This window comes from Alligator sinensis, unplaced genomic scaffold (genome assembly GCF_000455745.1).
Source record: "Alligator sinensis unplaced genomic scaffold, ASM45574v1 scaffold176_1, whole genome shotgun sequence".
Classification (NCBI taxonomy): Eukaryota; Metazoa; Chordata; order Crocodylia; family Alligatoridae; genus Alligator; species Alligator sinensis.
In genome coordinates this window covers 434,284-449,427 of record NW_005842471.1, presented here as the reverse complement: position 1 = coordinate 449,427, position 15,144 = coordinate 434,284, and the positions used below count along the sequence as shown (strand labels likewise).

Here is a 15,144-nt window from a genome sequence, read left to right as displayed (position 1 = left end):
CTTTGGGGGGCCTTCCCCCCCCCTGCCGCTCTCCTGCTGCTACCAGTGCTGCTGTGCCCCCCCAGCCACCAGGAGCGTGCGGCATTCATGCAGGAGACCCACCCTCCTAAGCAGCCCCCACACCCACAGTCCCATGCCTACTCACACACTGATCTGCATCCCCCCACATCCCTCCACACCCACCCACATGCCCCCACCCCCTTCCCATACCCTCCTGCAAACCCCACACTTACCGTGTGATAAGGAAACCAAAAGCAAACATTACAACATAGATATTTAGAATTTATTTTATTATGATGCTAGACACACTGGTAGGCTTCCAGGTTTCTTTAACATTGTAAATATAGCAATAAAACATTGCCCATCTGATCAATCCCCCTCTCTCTCTGTCTCTTGTTCTAATTGTGGAAGAATGTGGATTTTGGGGTACTTTAAAAAGTGAATTTGGGATGCTGCTTCAGTAGTCTAGCTGACACAAGGGGCTAGTGTCCCCAGATGCCAAGTGGCTGGGCCTCAGAAGCTCCTGAGAGCAAGTAGCCCTGAGCTGCTTACCAGGGCAGGTTTCTGTACTGTTGGGGCCAGCACAGGTGCTGGCCCCCGGCTCTAGTTCCCCCTAGCTGCAGATCTGGGAGGAGCCAGGCAGAGTTATTTTGTCCCAAGAGACACAATTTGCTCCACAACAAAGTACATGTCCGGGCACGTGCACTGAGGCAAAAAGCCCCAGCTCAAGTTTGCATTGCTTCTGTTTGAGCTGCTGCAAGCATGTGTGGACACCCCCTCTTGGGTGCATTTTATCTAGGCCAGCTGACTTGTAGATGTCCAGCCTCTCAAGCTGTTCCTGCACAAAATCTTTGCCAATTTAGGCATATGATCACCCTTACCCTGGTAGTCCTGCATCTTGTCAAGCAGGGCGATCCCCTTGAACTGGTGGAAAACCAACACAAAGTAATCGTTGAGGAAATTAGCTTTCTCCTGGGTGTCAGTTGTCAGGTGCCCCATTAGTTCAGCAAGTGTCCAATGTTGCCCTTGGTTTTTTTCCAACTTCCCATATATTTGAAGAAGGACTTCTTATTTGTCCTTGATTCCCGTAGCCAGTCTGAGTTCAGTTTCAGCCTTGGCTTTTCTGATCTTCTCCCTACAGATGTGGGCCAGGGCTGTGTAATCCTCCTTAGTGGTAGTTCCCAACTTCCATCCCTGATAAGTTTCTCTTTTCAGATTCAGGAGGTCCATAAGTTCCCTATTGAGCCAAGGCGGTCTCCCAGCCCTTTTGTTACCTTTGCTACGGGCCGGAATGGACTTCCTTTGTGCTTTTAGGATCTAGTCCTTAAGGAGCGACCACTCATTATGGACTCCCCTCCCTGTCAGATCATGGTCTCCTAGGGCCACAACAACCAATCTCCTGAGTTTGTGAAAGTCAACTTTTCTAAAGTCAAGGATTTCTGCATTGCTGACTGATTTGCCAGATTTATGATGAATAGAGAAAGTCATCAACTTGTGATCACTGTCACCAAGCTTCCCTTCAATCCTCAGGTTGCTGACTAGATCATCCCCTTTGGCCAGTACCAGATCCAGCAGTGCCTTACCTCTTGTCAGCCCATAGACTTCTTGGGTCAAATAGAGCTCATCAGTGCAAGTGAGGAAGCTTTGCAACTGATCAGATTTGGCTGAATGCTCTTTCCATGCGATGTCAGGGTGATTGAAGTCACCCATGACAATCATGCACCAAGAGCGTGCAGCCTTTGCCAGTTCCTTAGCAAATTCATGGTCAAGCTCTTCCTCCTGGCTAGAAGGTCTGTAATAAACTTCTACAGTTACATCCCCTACCATGTTCTCCCCTTACTGTAACCCAGAGAGTCTCAAGTCACCCCCTTGGGTGCCAATCTCTGTAGGGAAATGTAAAGCTTCTTCACATAGAGGGCTATACCCCTGCCCTTCCTTGCAACGTGATCCCTCCTGTACAAGGTATAGCCATCTATACCTGTGGTTCAGTTATAGGTGGAGTCCCACCAGGTCTCCATTATCCCTAGGAGATCGTATTCATTTTTGCCTAGCAGAAGGGCCAGTTCTTCCTGTTTGTTCCCCATGCTCCTGGCCTTTGTGTACAGGCACCTGCCATTGGAAGCCCTGGGCTTCCCTGTCCTCTTAGACTCCTGTTCATGGGCTGGGGTAGGAGTGAGTTCCTTTGTGTTACCTAACCTGCTGATTCTGTGGTTGTCACTTCCAGGGCTTGCACTAGTGATTGTCCTAGAGAACTAGATGTTCTTAGCTTTTGTATTACCACAGCAAAATGGGTTATGGTGGGGATTATTGATTTGAATGTGTATTATTTTCCAAGAATGGTTACTTTTGACTCTGCTTTAGCAAACATAACTTTCTGAAGTCAAGCTTTTTTTTTTTGTAGTTTTCCAAAAGCTGAACCCTTAAAATAGTTTTGTTTTCTTTATCTTAATCAATATAGCATTAATTCAAACTTATCTTGAAATGTTTGACCATCTGAACATTATTACTTCTCTAGCATTTTTGTTTCTGCCTTTTTAGTTACCTGGTTAACCTTCTGAATTTAGGAAGATATTTTCATCCTCGGTTAGCAGTCTCAACATAGTTATTCTGTCCTTTAAATAGATGTATGCCAATTTAAAAAAAAAAAAAGTGACTAAAGTCAAGGCTGCTAAATCCATATTCAGACACTGCTGCAGTCTTTTTCAGAAGTGCTACAGACACATCAGTCACCAATGGGATATTTTCATAGATGAAGATTTATTTTTATAGAAAGGATTGTTAGACTGAGAATGTACAGGAGAATATAACGTCTATTATACAGTATTTAAATCTGACAAAATACTTTGAGCAGTGCTTTCAGAAATAGGTGTTCATTTATGAAAGAAGCAATCCTATTTTCCTCTTTCTTTTCTGCTCTAAACTGAGTAACTTGTTGAACTCCTGCTATTTTCCTAGCTCAGAAGTAGCTGCATCTCAGTGGTCAGTGAAGTATTCTTGTATGTTCTATTTAGGTTTTAAGACCATTTGTAAGATTATCCTCTGAGTTTAATATTTTTGGCTACTTTATCAGGTATTTTCTGAAATAAAGTCAGTGAACTGTCAATCACTGGCTTTGACTATCTTCGTATGCATTTTTAATGTGCACATGGAGTATGTTTAAATTCTCAACTCCTAGAAATAGTCATCACATTTATTCATTTTTTACAGAACACCTAGCATTTGTTTGTTGCTCTGTAAAAAGAAGTAGTTGTTTCTTTCTTCTCCCATCTGTGTTGTCTGATATTAAAAACGTGGGTATTTCAAAGGTATTTCATGTGAAACTTTGAAAATGTAAATTTAGCTACCTTTGCATGGGACAAATGCAAATGTTTAATGCTGGTTTTACAGTAGTACCTCCAATCTCAAAGGAGGTATTCTATCCAATTGTTTCTTCACACACTAATTCTTCTGCCCTTAAAGTTAACAATATGAGAAAATAACAGCGCTAAATATTATTTTTACAGTATTTAAAATTAGATAGTAGGCATTTCCAAAAGTTCATCATTCAAATAGCTGTTTTTTTTTATAGAAAACATAACATACACATAATATAGTTTTTTATGTCCCAATTTCAAACTATCAAGATTTCTGGTCAAAATTCTGAGGGGAAAAGTGCTGATCATTATAATTTTTTCTGCCCTATTTAATTCTGATATGCAAAGATCATCATATACAATGCACATGTCATTGATGTAATATCATCAGATTAGAATAGTAATGCTTTTTCCATTTTTAGCTGAAATTTTATATTTCATATGAACATATCTTTACATAAAAAACTTTTGTATTTAAATTTCCAGGGTTGCCTGCCTCTTGTGCTGATGTTTGATATGAAGGAAGAAATTGAAGTAGAACCCCAGTTTATCACTCAACTAATGGAACAGTTGGATGTCTTCATAAGCCTTAAACCAAAGCCAAAACAACCAAGCAAGGTTAATGAAAAGCTAATATTTTCTTTGCAAACTGTGATGTATGCTCTCTTTATTGGAAGCCCCTATAATGTTTTTTGAGACTAGATTTAAAAGAACCATGCAGATTTCTCTTGTCTTGTCTTTCCTAGGGCTACTGCTGTGGTGACATGGGATCAGATTCTACTTTATTGAAGGAAATGCTCCTTTTTGCTTTCATTGAAATCATATACTCTGAGATCAGAACTTTAACCCCACTAGATTTAAACTAAAAGGAAATTCCATTTTTTTTTTTCAGTTAATCTTAAACTTGGAAAAATGTTTTTAGGCTGAAATCATGCCTGTTACACTAGCTCTGATTTTTCCCCGTACTTTTTATAAAAGATTTGACAACATTTTTATTATCTGTTCTATCAAAGTATTGGCCATGCAAACAATTTCACAGGAGAGTGGAGTCACTTCCATGAGCGGATCTACTATGACGTATTACTGACCACGTTTCATCATATACAGCTAACTCTCTAATACAGCTAACTCACTAATATTTTAATAATTACTAAAAAAATTCTTCTGCCTTTTCCTGATTTAAATGTAATCAGGGCTTTGTGTTTATTTCCCCATGTGTACTGAACAGTTTAAGTAGGCTTGTAAACCAGACATCTGTCCTTAAACGGGTTCAAATCAACAGACTAACTTCTGACACACTTTCCATCATGTCAGCAATTTTGATTTTAAATGTAGAAGTGCTTACATGAATAGATAGAAATAGTTTACATTCTGTATTCTCAGACATCTATATAAACCTTAGTAGAAAGCATGTCATTTAAATAAAGATGAAATACTGTTGTGTGAAGTGTTTCTTATAAATTTGACATCACTTTGCCATTTAACTTCTCTATATAGATATATAGACACAGCACATAAACAGCACCCCTGCGTGGTCTTTATTATGGACAACCATAATACTTTTAATCATGGTGAATGCTGATAATCCTCAATTTTTCCCTTTGTAAGCCTCACTTAATTAAAAAAATAGGAGTAGGGGTCTTAAAACAAAGTTATTTGCATATTTAAAGGTGAACAAAAATATTAAAAATTCTTTAACAATTCCATAGACTATTGGATGCCTGAATAACCACCAATGGATATAGTGTTTCAGCTAATTTTGTCTTGTTACCTTACTTTACTGTAGCCCTCAAGTAGTATCATAAAGCTTGTACTACACAAATTTGGTATTATATTATTATATCAGTTGCTTTTTTTTTTTTAATAGTCTGTGATTGTAAAAAGTGTGGAACGAAATGCCTTAAACATGTATGAGGGAAGGAAATGTCTCCTGGGACTTGAAAGTAGTGGCATCACCATAGCAGCAAATCTATCTACACTTTCATGCCCTGTTGGCCTCTCCTGTCCTGGTTTGGACATTTTGTCTTCAGCAGGGCTAGGACTCACTGGACTAGGTAAATACTTTATTCTTACTTAGAACTTTTGCACTGATCACAGGTATTGGGAAGGTCACATATTATTTGAGATTATGTATAATAGAGATACTTGATGATTTCTCAAATAGAAACCTACTTGAGTGAAATGCAAACACTCCTTGAATGAAGATAAATATTTTATAACATTTTGATAATAATCCAACTTTCGGAGCTCACCCACAGTGGATCCTCTCAAATCATCTCTCCATCCACTTCAGCATAAATTTATGACAGAACACAGGAGGAGTATTGTTAAAAATGTAGACAGAGTGCACAAGCACCAGACCCCACTTCCCCCCCAAGAGTGGATCCTGATGTAAGACCACAAGTCATAAGAAAAAATAGCTTATTTCATGGTCAACATAAAACTAGTTACTTCCTGTCTTATTTGTGTTACAATTATTCTCTCCTTGAAAGTAATCCAAACGAGGGAAGGTTTAAATACTTTTGGCTTAAATTTTATACTGATAAATAAGTTCCAATTAGTAACATATCAATATAGAAATAGTATCTTCAATATTAAAATTACTAGTCAAATCCAACCATTGATTTTGCAAGTACTTAGGAATAAACAGGTTTGCTGATGTTGGTGAATCAGGATCTTACTATGTAAGGACAGCTTTTTTTCTTCACCATGGCACTGTCCAATACTATCTGAAAGTTAGGTGCCTGAGAACAGTGAAGCTGCAAAGTAGCAATTACCTCTAATTTTGAGGTGATGCTTCCCCGAAGCAAAATTTGACAGAAACAGTATGGAGACATTCAGTAGATACACAAGGTGTTGTAGGTCTTAATCGCAGCAGCCAACAGAAGCATTCAAATACTACAGTGGTGCAAACAAATAGATTGATTGGACAAGGAGTAGAGATTTTCCTTCTTTTTGTTTAACTTCCTGAGATCCAAACAGGCCCTGGTTTTCATTGATCCTCAGTTGAGTAAATCTGTCTTAATTACAGTGTATGTTCTAATCAGAAATAATCAGCAGATTGTTATATAGTGTTGTGTATTAAAAATAATTAATATAATCTTTAAAAAATAAAGATCACACATGAATATGCATTATGTGTAATTTTTCCACAGGTCTGTTGGGTCCTACTGCCCTATCTGTCAACACCTCCACTACTCCAAACTCCCTCTTGAATGCCCTTAATAGTTCTGTTAGTCCTTTACAGAGTCCAAGTTCAGGCACACCTAGCCCTACATTATGGGCAGCATCTCTTGCTAACACAAATGCCACAGGTTAGTAGAAATTAACTACAAATGAGATCAATTCTTAACTATTTAGGCCACTAGAATAAAGAAAGTAAAAGATGGTACCATTTTCTCTTAGAAGTCTCACAAGTAGAGATTCTTAAACCTTTGTTTTACATAAATGTATAAATATGCCAATTTGATTTCTTTAGATTAATATAATTGCATTTTATAATGTAATATTCAACTTTCTAGTATTTTTTTAAATGAGAAAATATAAAAATCTAAGTATCAAATACTACATTAAATAATTGGCTTTGCATGTTAATGTTCAGTATAATTAAATCCAAAAGATTTTATATTGTATTCCATCGTAATTCAGTTTGATTTACTATCTGATATACTCATCTTGTCAGCTAATCCAAACATGACTTAATTTTTTTATACAGGTTTTTCTGCTATACCACACCTGATGATACCGTCTACTGCCCAAGCCACTTTAACTAGTATTCTGCTATCTGGAGTACCTAATTATAGCCAGAATACACCATCTCCCCCTCCTGGCTTGACTCCCATTGATGTCCATGTCAGTGGTATGCAACCAGAAAAGAAAAAAGGCTCAACTTCTTTAAATGGTCATGTGAAGGTAAGCATTATGATGTACAGCCTAGATGACCATTTGTCTTATTTGTTATGAGTCTAGTCTAAAATAATTTAAGAAAAACCATCTGTCATTCATCTAAGATCACTCAGATTCTGACTGCAATATAAATGCTTACAAAATGTAACCTCATCATTAAAGAAGCAAAACTTGTAGCCAACGTTCATGTGTGAATGCAAGGAAAAAGGAGGAAGTCAAATATCAAAATGTTTTTAAAACATATTTTGTTAATTATTTCAGACCTCAAATATCAGCTATGCTGCACTATCTGCCTCATCACTAGGAGAAAATGTGTTGAGCACAAACCACAGTGATCCAGTAAGACCAACAAGTAGTCATAGCACCTCAGAACAAGTGACTGCCAAATCAGATACTACAGATGGTAACATCTTGACTTGTATTTTTTATAGTAATTGGTGGTAATGTTCATTTGATTAATGTATGTCCATTTCACAAACAAATAATCACATGTTGAGATGAAATTTTTGCCATTATCTTTTTTTGACAATCAAGCCTTATATCATACACATGTTATCTAAGAGATTGTATAAAAGTTGTCCAGTTCCATGAATATTATAAGATCAGTTAATGTGTTTGCACCACATTGTTTCTGTGGGTGCAGATACAGATAACAGTTTAACAGTTCCAAAATGTTACTGATTAGGAACCAATTCACATTTGTTGTAGGACAGTGTGGACACACATGCAAGTTAACCTTTCAAAAACATCACTGATAAGGAACCAGTTCACAGTCGTGTGCTAGTATAATTGCATTGGTTTAAAAACAACAACAAACCAACCCCCCCTCAAAACCCCACCCTTGACCAACACAGTTATAGTCCTATAAAAAAAAACAACCCTCTGACAACCAGGGAAGTTAGTTATGTATTTTATTTTGATGTTTTCATCAATTTAATAGGTTTGTTAGCTACACAGTAATCTTTGCATTCCCATTGTGGAAGAGAAGTAAACCAGGATTTATCAAAAAGAAACAAGACTGTGTAGAGAGGCTGCATTCCTCTCTCACAAATATTATGTTTGTGCAAAGGAAGTTTCTTTTTTGTTAGGTTCACAGTCACCCTGAACATTGATTTTAATGAAATACTCATTGGCTAGTTAGAAATATGCAATCAGTCATAATTTAAAGAAAATTAAGTGTTGAGCTGTTTAATGTTAAAACATTACTTTGTTTTTGTTCAGTCTCACATGTAGGTACTTTTAGATACTTTGATGTTTAGGCAAAGATTTTTTTTTCAATTTTCTGCTGGTTTTGAGTGCTTCAGTTTCTGACTGCCGAAATCAAAACATTAAAAGGACTGATTGCTAGAAAGTGCTCATCAGTCAGCCTCAACATCCTGTATTGAGTGAGGTACCTAAATCCCTAAAATGCATCCAAAATCCCCAGTCATTTCTGACGTTGTTAGCTTTGACAGTATCCTTATATAGCTAAATCTTGCTTAACTTGAAAAAATACTCTTCAGGTTTGCAGTAAACCACACATGTCAATGCATACTTGAATATAAGTAAATGAAATAACTATGGCTATTTAGCTTTGAATAAATTAGTCTTTCCTTAAATCATAGAGATTTACATACAGAGTGTGAAAATAGTTTTAAATTCATAGCAATGACTGCTAGCATTATGTATAATAACTGTATTGGAATAAAAAGGGCTTTATATTACCATTGTTTTTCTTGGTTTTGTAGGTTGCAATGATGCTTTTGTAGAAGTAGGCATGCCAAGAAGTCCATCACATTCCGCCAATGCCAGTGATCTGAAGCAGATGATGAGTTCTTCAAAACAATCATGTGCTAAGAGACAAACTGTAGAGTTATTGCAAGGCACCAAAAACTCTCACTTACAGTATGTAAGACTTCTAAGTTTAGAAGTATAGAATTTAGTGATGGTAGAAATATATAACGTGTTCCTTAGGTCAGGATATCTGGTTCAGTCATTGATGAATATTTGGAGAACTGTTCTTAATCAGACTTGGCTGTACTTAATATATTTCTACTATTTGTAGAAGTTCTTCATATTTTTGTACTTCATTTTACATTTAATTTTTTCCTTTTTATTTGCTCCCCAAAAACATTGCTTCCATCTTCCCCTCCTCTCCTCCTAAATTCTCTTCTCTGAGGAGCTTATAGTTATACTATAAGTTACTATAACTTATAGTGTAAGTATAGTAACTAGTATAGTAACTTATAAGTATACTATAAGTTACTATATTATAGTTCTTTTCAGTAGAACTTTATCACTGACTGTCCTTGCTGTGAGAAGTCGTGCACTTGAGATTTTTTTTTTCTTAATGACAAACAATATTCAGCAAATAAAGTTACTTTCCCAAGTTGTTGAAGAAGGCCAATTGAAAAATTGGCAATTATCTGTAGATAACACTTTTTGGATCAGTCTCCTTTTTCCAATTCATATTTTCTTCCTTGTCAGTTATACTTTGTTCAGTTTTCCTCCAGTCTAGTTTCATAGATTTCATAGCCATTAGGGGCTGGAAGGGCCCTCATGAGACCATCAGGTCCAGCCCCCCTGTCATAGGCAGGAAGTCAACCGGTATCAAGTGACCCCAGCAAGAAATACATCCAGCTGTTTTTTGAAGAAGTCCAGAGTAGGTGTTTGCACCACCTCTGGGGGGAGTTTGTTCCAGACCCTGCACATGCACACCATAAAGAACTTTTTTCTTATATCCAGTCTAAATCGGCCTTCCTGGAGTTTATGGCCGTTAGACCTTGTTATCCTTTGGGGGACTCTGGTGAACAAGTGTTCTCCCAGGTCCTGATGTACCCCCTGAGCCTTCTTTTCACCAGGCTGAAGAGTCCCAAGTCCCTCAGCCTCTCCTCATACGGCCTTCCCTCCAGGCCTTGGATCATACAAGGGCTTCTCTGGACTCTCAAGCTTCTCTACATCCTTCCTGAAGTGGGGGGGCCCAATATCGAATGCAGTACTCCAGCTGCAGTCTCACCAGGGCCGAGTAAAGCAGGAGGATGACTTCCCTGGTTTTTCTTGAGATGCATCATGCATGCCAGTGTTTGGTTAGCTTTGCCCACCACTGCATCATTGGTGGCTCATATTCATCTTGTGTTCAATCAAGACCCCCAAGTCCCCTTTGGTCGTGGTGGCAGCAAGTGTAGCACTGCTGAGCCTGTAAGTATGCTGAGGGTTCTTCCTACCGAGGTGCAGTACCTTGCACTTCTCTGCATTGAAGGCCATCCAGTTTTGGTCGGCCCGCCTTAAGAGTGTGTCCAAGTTGGCCTGTATTCCCAGCTGTCCTGCAGTATGACAGCCCTCCCCCATAATTTGGTATCATCTGCGAACTTGGCCAGTTCACATCTGACTTCTGAATCTATATCGTTGATGAAAATGTTAAAAGAGTACTGGCCTGAGTACCAAGCCCTGAGGGACTCCACTGGTAACCCTGCGCCATGTTGATTTGCTCCCTTCAACTAGTACTCTTTGGGTCTGACCTCATAGCCAGTTGCCTTGCCATCAAACCATATGATGACCAAGGCCACAGTTCCCCAGCTTAACCATGAGGACATCATGGGGAACTAGGTCAGAGGCCTTGAAGTCCAGATTTATGATGTCCACATCATCTCCCTTGTCCAAGGCATATGTTACCTGGTCATAGAAGATGAGGTTGGTCAGGCAAGACTGCCAGTCACAAAGCCATGTTGGCTGGCATTCGGAAGTTTTAAATAACCTGAAGAGAGTTTCCACTGTCTCCCCTTGGGAACTCATCATAAAATACCTCACTGTTGGGAATTTTTCAGTGTTCTTCAGGGTAATTTAATTTTAATTTGCTTAGCTGCCTTTATTTATTTTACTATATAATGATAGTTATGTATACCCTCATGTACATTTCTTTGATTTTAATTATATAGCTTTGGAATACTAGATTAATACAATTTAATATTGTCTGGGCATGTCTACATGTGCCCCTACGGCGCCGTTGTTACTGCGCTGTCATTTAGTACTTCCTTTTGGAGTAATAAATGATGGTGCAGTACCAGCCCGTATTGTGCCATGTGCACCTTGTACAGTTATTTTTAGCTGTTAAGTTGTGGTAGCAACATGCAATAACAAGGGAGCACGTCACTATGGCGATATAGCTGCGGCATCATGGATTGTGACTGCCAGCACTACGTTGCCTTAGTGCATTGCTACAGCGACATAGCATCACATGTAGACGCACCCTCTTTGTACATTATTAGCATATATGCAGTTTACCTTGGTATTTTCTTTGTTAGGAATTATGTAGTTATTTAAAATACAGGTTTCCCTTGCTTTATGCTGTACATGCGTTCCTGGAAAACTCAGCATAACTCGAATTCATGTAAAGGGAACCCACGTTATAATGTAACAAATAGGGATATCTTCCAAGACCTCGACTGTACTGACCCCCAGACCCACTTTTACAAGAACATTTTGGTACTTACCAACAGCAGACAGCATACACAAGCACAGGGTAATGGTGAATGTTACCATAATGGGGATGGTAACTACAGAAATACTTGTCTCAGACAACGAGTGAGGAGCACAGATCCACACAGGAGACTATATTTTGGTACACATCACTCCCACAATGCACCGCACAAAGTAGCTGGCTGTGGGCTTCTGCCATACCTATCACAGAAGAGTGAATTTACCTCACATGTAACTAATTTTTGGAATAAAAATGGTCATTGCATAAGAGAAAATTCGTATGTACAGAACATGCATAAAGCGAGGGAAACCTGTATGACTGCTTTTCTGTGTCTTGGGGAAAGTGCCCACAAAAGGTGATCATTGTAGTGAAAAGTTATTCTAATAGATGCTTTTATAAGTGCAACTGGAGTTTCCAAGACATGGTTTTCCCTTTCATTTTATCTTCACAGGGTGTGAAGCTGCTCAAGTTGCCAAGATTCAGGCAAATGAGGGGCTGAACTAGGAACCTTTTTTGAACTGATGTATTTTTATCAGATCAGTGTGTTTGTAAGTTCAGGTATTAGCCTATTCAGAGTAAATGAGATTTTTCTTTTTTTAAAATTGGTGTAAAAATAGAATTTTAGGAAAGAATATTAATGAAATTTTGAAAAAAGCATAGAATGGCTAATGAAGTAGTAAACCATAAAAAAATTACTCTGCTTTTCCAGCACTGCAGAGAGATTGCTGTCTGACACCGAGCTGAGTTCTTCTGACAGTCCAGTGGCTGATAAAAAGGCTCCTGGGAGTGAACGAGCAGCAGAGAGGGCCGCAGCTGCACAACAGAATTGTGAGAGAGCACGTCTTGCTCCACAGCCATCATTTGTAAATATGCAGGTACATGTTAATACTATATTAGATTTGGTTTTATTAAGTAACCTGAGCAGTAAAGATTGCTGATAAATGCCCATAAAATAGCAAGTGATGCGAAAAATTGATTTGGCAGATTAAATGGTTATCAATATTAGTTAAGTTGCATTCCAGTGCATTTAGTAATGTTAATTCTCTTCTTGTTGTGACAAATGTTCCTTCACAGCATATCTTTTCCACATGGCAAACTAAATGTATAAAAAGTGCTTCAGGGTCCTGACTTCATTTAATTTACATCAAAATTAGACAGAATAAGCTATACCTCTGATTACAAGAAGATACAAATGTTATGTTGGGAGAGTACTTTTTCTCCAGTCCTTTCCCTCAATAATTTGAAGCTCTGTCCCCTCATCAGTTGACTACAAAGAAGAGACGACACAGAAAAAAATGTTACACTTCTAGGTTTTTCAGGAGTTGGCTTTGTGACAGTTTGAGAGAGATGAAGCCTGTGACATAAGTGATCATGTAAATTTATGACTTGGCAAAACTCCTGAGGCAAAACCTCCCATTGCTGAATGTGTTAAGTTTACTTTTCTGAATTCCAAGGTTTTTATTTTGGTGCTTTCCTTCCTTACATACTTTTCCTGGGGTCTTGAACTCTTATCATTTGCCTTCTACTGTCAGTTTATCAACCAATTCCTCTCTATTTATGAACAGCAAATGTATCAGTGCTTCTTTCTTAGTTGGCTTCTGTCATCCCAAAAAGTTGTCCCTAACAAACTCCAAAAACTTGCTCGAGTGCCTGTGTACTGCTGTTACTCTTCCAACAGATATCATTGTAATTAATTAAAGTCCTCCCACAAGCCTGTCCTGTGGTTTGGATACTTTGATTTATTTTTTTTTAAAATAAGTGTCATCTCTCCATCCTCTCGGTAATCTACAGTGGATACACATGATATCACCTTTACTATTCTCCAGGTTTACTTTGGGCTAGAGGCTTTCAACAGATCTATTTCCCACTTCCTACTGTTGAACTTGTTTTCTCAGAGTTTTAAATGCTTACTATCAATAAGTAGTTCAGGAATTCAAAACTATAGTTGAAATAATGTCTAATTAAAAATGCCACATAGGGGAACTTTAAATACTTCCCCAACTGCACTCAAATGTATGTCAAAGAGAAAAATGTATAGTTCTAAGTAGGTTATTTTCAATGAATGTTTTAAGCACATTAGACTTTCATTGGACAACCGCCACATTGTTGTATAGTGGCTAACATTCCTCCTAGATGAATTTATGGGCTGTGTTCAAAACCTTTGTTTTCGAAAGAGCTAAGAACTATAATGACATTTTGTTAGAGCAGCAATTGAGAGATTTTCTTCCTGTTTAATTTTTAGGCATTTGACTATGAACAGAAGAAGCTATTAGCAACTAAAGGTACGTGGAGAAAGAGCAACTTCTGAGTTACATTTGTTTGTTTGTCATTCCAGCAATAGATTTTTTTTCTTAAGTTTCAACTTTTTATGTTTTATTTTTGCTAAAATTAGGTAAAATAAACTCTGTAATCTCATTTGAAATTTTGAATACCAATTTATAGAACATTGTCGGTATAAATATATAAGTTTTATAACAGAGAGAGAGGGAGATCATACTAGTAACAGTTTTAGATCTCACACATGACAGTTGTCATAGCCAGAGATCCTGATTTTCCCTGATTAAAAAAAAATATCAAATTCTCTGATAAAACCCCCAAAATCTGTGATTAAAATGAAATGCCACTATACATATAGATATCAATTGAACACAATGTTTTATTGATATATTTACAATTTTAAAGCAATTTGGAACCCTGCCAGTGCCTATCACTACAATAAAATACATTCTAAATACCGTTAAATTTTGGCATTTGATTTTGGGGGTTTTATCATGAAAAATCAGAGCTCCTCCTGCCCCCTTAGCTCACCAGGATGCAGGTCCAGGCTCCTCACTCCCAAACCACAGCCCCCTAGGCCCTGCTGGTGCCTCTCACACCCCACCAACAGCCCCCCTCCCCCCAGCCTTGCTGGTGACCCTCGACACCCCCCCCAGCCCTGCCAGAGGGGGCCCCCAGCTGCTAGGGCTACAGGGCCAGGGACCCTGCCCCACAGTGCCTGAGCCCCACGTGCTGCCCGCGGGAGGCGGCAGCTCTTCTGGCCTGAGAGGGGAACAGATTGCGGAACATGGCTTCCCCTTCCACATGGGCTGGAGCAGAGCCTGGGGTGGGGGAGTGCGGTGGTGCAGGCTGTCCACTGCGGACTCGGCTCCCTGGTGTTGTGCACACTGCCAGGGGAGGGTCAAGTGAGCCATGTGACCCCCAGATTTGTGCACGGGGTGGGTGGCCTGCTGTGGTCTTGGGTTCCCTGTCCTGCTGCCCTCCCCTAGGGCGTCTGTAGCCCAGCAGGTGGCATCCAATGCAGCAAGGCAGAGCGGGGCTGGGCAGGGAAACTGCACTGCTGCGAGCTCCGCACTGCCCCTTACGAATTAGAATGAAGTGTTGTATAATTAAGTGAGATGCAATAGCATTGAGAATGTTTGGAAGGTGCCT

General features: G+C 38.9%; 1 protein-coding gene across 1 annotated transcript in view; it reads left to right on the top strand.

Moving 5' to 3' along the window:
- The window catches only part of BICC1 (BicC family RNA binding protein 1), a gene marked incomplete at its 5' end in the record, with an annotated part of 236,925 nt that overhangs the window by 194,569 nt on the left and 27,212 nt on the right, over positions 1-15,144 (top strand). Inside the window, 8 exons of the mRNA XM_006030884.3 lie at positions 3,840-3,971; positions 5,221-5,407; positions 6,509-6,667; positions 7,069-7,265; positions 7,521-7,662; positions 8,987-9,143; positions 12,425-12,590; positions 13,958-13,997. Coding sequence (XP_006030946.1) covers positions 3,840-3,971; positions 5,221-5,407; positions 6,509-6,667; positions 7,069-7,265; positions 7,521-7,662; positions 8,987-9,143; positions 12,425-12,590; positions 13,958-13,997 — 1,180 coding nt within the window. The remainder of the gene's footprint in view (positions 1-3,839; positions 3,972-5,220; positions 5,408-6,508; positions 6,668-7,068; positions 7,266-7,520; positions 7,663-8,986; positions 9,144-12,424; positions 12,591-13,957; positions 13,998-15,144) is intronic.